At 35.6% G+C, this 5,788-nt stretch overlaps 1 protein-coding gene across 2 annotated transcripts; it reads right to left on the bottom strand.

Moving 5' to 3' along the window:
• Nucleotides 1-1,047: 1,047 nt before the first annotated feature.
• LOC116394403 (high affinity immunoglobulin epsilon receptor subunit beta-like) lies at nucleotides 1,048-4,972 on the bottom strand. Of its 2 annotated transcripts, none has more exons than XM_031867460.1 (7): nucleotides 4,926-4,972; nucleotides 3,625-3,804; nucleotides 3,406-3,516; nucleotides 3,101-3,157; nucleotides 2,404-2,568; nucleotides 1,640-1,756; nucleotides 1,048-1,407 (listed from the first exon to the last, which is right to left on the bottom strand). In XM_031867460.1, the coding sequence occupies exons 2-7, from the start codon at nucleotides 3,793-3,795 to the stop codon at nucleotides 1,336-1,338; spliced, it is 693 nt and encodes a 230-aa protein (XP_031723320.1). In that variant the 5' UTR covers nucleotides 3,796-3,804; nucleotides 4,926-4,972; the 3' UTR covers nucleotides 1,048-1,335. The 2 variants fall into 2 exon arrangements, with proteins under 2 accessions (XP_031723320.1, XP_031723321.1); XM_031867461.1 differs by having other exon boundaries at nucleotides 1,048-1,404.
• Between the last annotated feature and the right edge of the window lie 816 nt (nucleotides 4,973-5,788).

Below are 5,788 nucleotides of genomic sequence, written 5' to 3'. Positions count from 1 at the left end.
GCCATCATTCAATATTCCTTTTCAGTGATTAAAACCTATACCATCAAAATGAATGAAGCTAATATCAGTATTGGATAAAGTAGAGCTTGCTCCCTTCTCAAAAGAAGAAAAAGTGTACATGCACAACTGAAGGAACACCACAGCAGGTAATGTACAAGAGTGTGTGGGTGTATTTAAGAGAATGGACACCACCTAGTGGCAAACAATGTCATTACAGTCCTACAATACAGCACACAATCACAAAGGTTATAATTAGGTGTTGATTCAAATCTATTATTATGTGCATCACATTCACATCAATGAGACTAGGCTAAATAAAGGAATACAAAAATGTTTGCCATCAATTTTTGTATTTCCTACGTACCCCTACAGGTATGGTAAATGGTAAATGGAGTTGTATTTGTATAGCTCCTTTAGTCTTCTGATCATTCAAAGCATGTATCCAGGCATGCAGATGGTTCGGGTTATATTTGCAGAGATTTATCGATAACTTCCTCCCAAATACAATTGAAGTGAATGGAATTTCTTTTGGCAGGCTCACAGGAAACCTACATTTGAAAATTCAAACTTTATCCACTTTCAAATTCTGTGGACAGTCTTCAGCATTTTTACATTCTTATACAATTTGTATAAAACTCGTATAAAATTGTAAAAAAAAGTTATTCAAATGACTGAAAGGACCTGAATTTAATTTCCATTTCAATATGCAAATTTTCCTGTGGCATATTTGTAACATCTTCAGCAAAATTTACAGGGGGATACAAATTCCTCCAGACTGATTTTTCGGTCTGCCCCAAAACATATCCCGTCCCTATAATGCAGTGTCTCTGCTGTGCCATCTAGTGTTTTATTTTGTGTATACTTCAGATTGTGTTTACTGTAACACCCTTGGTGAATATGGAGAAGTTACTACTTTCCCAGAAAACATTATAGGGGGATACACATAATCAATGCATTGGCATCTATGCTGATAATTTAGTTTGAGATGTCTGGCTCCCCGATGAAGTGAATGGAATGTCATTCTTGAAATTTGAAAAACTCAAAAACTTTGTCACCATTTTTACATTTATTCAAGAAAGTTTACTTTAAAACTTAATCCAGAAGTTATTAAAAACAGTATATATTTTAAAACATTACCCACAACATTAAAATTACCATTCACAATGTGCCAGACTACAGACGGACTATTCTCTTCAGCATATAATTGTAGTGTATTTGTGATTAGAAAAAAGCAGTTTTGATTTTTTAAGCCGATATATGGAATGATTACAATGATGTGTTGCTTATCATACTCCTACATCATCATCTTGTGATTGGATGCATGATTAATAGATGTTAAGCACCAGGACTGGTCATGAGGACTTCCTTCAACACTGGCTGGTAGATGTCATCATCTCTGCCTCCCTGCTGACACACAACAAAGTAAACTTTCATAAAGTGACAACATGACAAAGTTCAGGAAAGTCAACTTTATAGTGTTACTCATGTTGTAAACTACACTCACTGATCTAAACACATACTGTACACCTGCTACTTCCATTACTAACGCTGATGTTGGATTTCCTACAGCTACTAGGAATAGTACTACTAGTACTATTGATCACTAATTGACTTGGATTGTGCTCGGGTGTGTTCGTACCTCTTCCTTCCTCGTGTTGAAGAGAGCTTTGATGCCCAGAGCAGTGAAGTTGACGCAGACACACAGCTGGAGGACAGTCAGGATGATCATAGTAATGTCCATGGCTGTCATCAAACGCTGATACATGACAAGAAAGAAAGAAAAAGAAGTAATTCAGTTTGATTTGCAGATATTTTAAACTAAACTTTAAATGTGAATGTTAATGATTTACCAGGTACAATCAATGCATACAGATCCCTGCAGTTTGGAATTACACGGTCAAGACTCCACAGAATGCTCGATACTCTATGATTGTGTTTTCAAGTTTGACATTAAAGGCTGTAAAATTCAATATTTTTGTCATTGTCAATAAATCCCATTAAAGGACAACAATAAATATTGACTTCAAATTCCTCTGAGTTCCATTCTTTTCCACAGATTATATTTTTTTTTTTTAAACAGCTAAAAATAGTCCCAACAAAGGCTCTATTAACTCCTCTGAGTAACAATTGCTAAAGACTACATTGCCCAGCTGCTTAAGGAAATTGTGGAGCCTTTAAAAAAAAAAGAAAAAACGATGTATATGTAGGAAGTTTTTAATGATTTATGACTTCAGTAGAAACGACTGAGCTTGGAGCTGAGAGCCACAGACAGAGTAAAGAAGTTGGAAAGTGCTGAGAGACGGACTAAACTAACATTATTGGTTATTTTCCTTTTCATAGGGTGTGTTGACAATCACAAAAATACAGCATAAAAACAGCTTTATCCTTTAAAAGTATGCTTACCTGGAAAAAGTATTGCACATATTTGCAGTTGTCACCAGAACGATGAGCATTGAACCCGTCACAAAACCTGGCGGCAGAGACATCTTTAATGTCTGTGCCATACAGCACAATGCCAACAATGGCGAAGATAGATCCAACTATGTTCACCAACACAGCAAAGCCCACCTGAGAGGAAAGAATACGTCATTATTCTGACTTCACAGTGTCCGTTTTTACACTTTTCTTTTCTTCTTTTCTTTAAATTCTTAGTTTCATACAGACAGGAGTGGACATTTATTTATTCATTTATTGATTTGGCGCCGGGTGCACAAGAGGGAGTTAAAAATGTAATGATTGCAACAAATACATTCTTCAATTTCATAATTGAAATGTTATTCATGAGCAAAGATCTGCTTCCTGTTTCATAATATCCGACAGAATAAAAAATGAAAATATAAGAAGAGACTTATAGTCAGAATAACGCTGTTTTATAACGTTATTTTAAATGTTTTAACCTGACAGCGAGGAGAAAATGAGGTTACTTATTGACAGGCACATGCAGATGAACTAATGCAGAGAACTTCTGCAGCTGACCTTGAGATGATCACTGCTCTCGTTATCTTCCGACCCCCCCAGCCAGACCAGCAGCACCAAACGCTTCAGTAAGAGAGCCAGGACAAGAGGTGCATGTCTGAAAGGGCCTTTAGTCTTTACTTACCAAGCAAGGAGAGGGGAACCGGTTGGCAAGAAGAGACACGATCCCAGCTACGATGAACTGAAGAGAGGACATAAGAAAAAGAAGCCAGTGATATTTCCATGAGTTATTCTTCAAAGACATTCTTTAGAATCGGTAAATGTCGTTTTCCTTTTAGAAAATCATCCGATGGATCATTTAAATGCATTTTAAAGTTCTGGTAATTGTGTCTGTTTCATACGGCATGACAAAAACATCAACAAACCCCCTGCTTTTGCACTCAATAGTAATAAGTAAAATATTCTCCCAATGCAAAAATAATATTTCACCATGCCGCCCAGCCAGTATGCAGCTCCCAAATGGGCAAAATCCTCAGGATGAAGGCTTGTTCGTCCTGGTCCAAGTCCGATGTTGAACAGACCCACCATGATCTGTATAGTCTGTAAAAGATTCAGAACATTTAAATCTCTTTGTTTTATACCTGAACATCTTAAGACCACCACTTAATACTGCACATGAATACACTTTTAATGAACAGTTTCTCTCACCCCAAGAGCTGAAATTGCATTGCTCTGCATCAGCACCTTGTACCCTGAGGACCACATCGGTCTGCAGCAAAGAGTCTTGAGGATTTGACACAGAGGTGGTAACATGCTCTTACTGTCAGTCATCACTGTGAACACAGTCACTTCCTTGTCTCTGACAACAGTGATGGACATCTCTCACACCTGTAACATGACATGGAGATTTTTGGATGGACGGCTGGATAGATGGAGTAGTTATTAAACCCATTGGGGGGAATTGGCAGAGTTGGGGCAGCTCACTCACACATACATCACAAAACAACCACCGTAGGGACATTCAAAGAGATAGATCGAAGAATTCAAGTAATGAAAACATACATCACGGAAACTTTAACTAGAAACTGAGAAGAACTTTCCATCTTGAAATCTCAAAATTAAACAGTAAGTCACTAAATCAATAAAGTACCCCATGAACAGGGACAGGGCCAAAGCAGTGGCCAGGTGCCCCCCTCAAAGAAGGTGGGCAGTAGGGGAATGGTAGTTGGCTTTTTAGTAACATGGATGGATTACTGAACGGGCCTGATGGGTACAGGCCTGGGTTCTGTGAACATTTTATTGGTCTATAAAATATCAGAAAATAGTGAAAAATGTTAAACAATTTATCTATTAACCAAGAATATAATCAACAGATTAATCATCAGTTATAACCTTAGATTATACATTTTATTGTTCTTTTAACATTTCTAATTATCTTCATAATTAATAAACTCTACATATGGTCTAGCTGTTTCAGTTGCTAAAGCAAAATGTTTTTGTTTTTTTCAGTCTTATGCAGAAGTCCCTCCCCTGAGGAGTTGGGATTACGGTAAATGAAAACCAGTGAAACTTGATCACTGAAAATAATTTACAGTGACATCAACCAGCATGTATTTGAAATAATTTGACGCGTTTTAAAGGGTGCACAGCGAGTTGAAAATAAGACTCGTGCTGCACTTCCTAGTTTTTCCGAAAGCAAAACAAAAAGGATGAAGAATAAAAAGTAAAAAAGGAGTAGGAACAGCTTTTACAAAAATAAGGCATCGGGGTTTAAAATATCAACCAACAACACAAACACATGAAAAGTGTTCAAAATGGTAAAATTAAATAAATCTAATGAAATAGACTATCAGGTTAATGACATATTTCTTTCCATAATTATTCTCTCTCTTGCAGAACGAAAAACATGATCAGCAAAAATAAATCCAGTTAAGAGCTCAGTAAACAGGTTGTCTTAATGTGAAGATCAAATTATTATGAATTATGTGTTTTTGTGTGAAAGAACCCACCTGGCTCGCGACTGCAGTAACTGCGACAGTAGTTTACGTAGCAGAATAACAAACTGGTACTTCCTGTCACTCGTTGATCTTCAAAATAAAAGCGTATGGTAATATAACATATTAATATAACATATTACCATTATATACAGTATTATATATAAAGATGTCATATATATAGATATAAAGGTAAGTATGCTTTATATATACATATACATATACATATATATGTATACATACACACATACACATATAAATACATATATACACACATATACAGTATTATATACAGTATATACAGTATATATCTTTGTATGGTAATATAATATATTACCATATATATTATATATAAAGATGTAAAGATATATATATATATATATATATATATATTAGCAAAACAATATATTAGCAAATAAAATATTTGCTAATATATTTTTTGCTAGTTTATTTTCTCCAAATTAACAAATAAACACATTTTTGTTTCCATTTAAATTCACTGAGTTAGTATAAAATGGATCCAGATGCACTGCAGAGTAACAGATTCGGTATTAAGAACAGCCTTTTAAAAAATGTTTTCAGCAGGATGAGTAAGTTAAAACAGGTCTGGTGTGATTGTGCAATTTAACAAAGGACAAACTGGAAATTCCCTGTCAGATTACACAAGTACCCTGATATGTGAGTGTAATGCTCACAGAAATGTGAACATTAGGTGGCTTATAGGACTACAACAACCAAAAGGCTGTGCGGTGGGTCAGGGTTGGATTCTTCTTCATCAGTTGTAAAAAAAAAAACAACGAAATCAATGCTGCACTTTAATAAATATAACACAGGTGCTGCTATTGAAGACACTTTCGTCTTTGCTTTTCGTCTGTGTG

Source organism: Anarrhichthys ocellatus, unplaced genomic scaffold (assembly GCF_004355925.1).
Source record: "Anarrhichthys ocellatus isolate YVR2014 unplaced genomic scaffold, GSC_Weel_1.0 scaffold39, whole genome shotgun sequence".
NCBI lineage: Eukaryota > Metazoa > Chordata > Actinopteri > Perciformes > Anarhichadidae > Anarrhichthys > Anarrhichthys ocellatus.
This window is presented reverse-complemented; position numbering and strand designations above follow the sequence as displayed.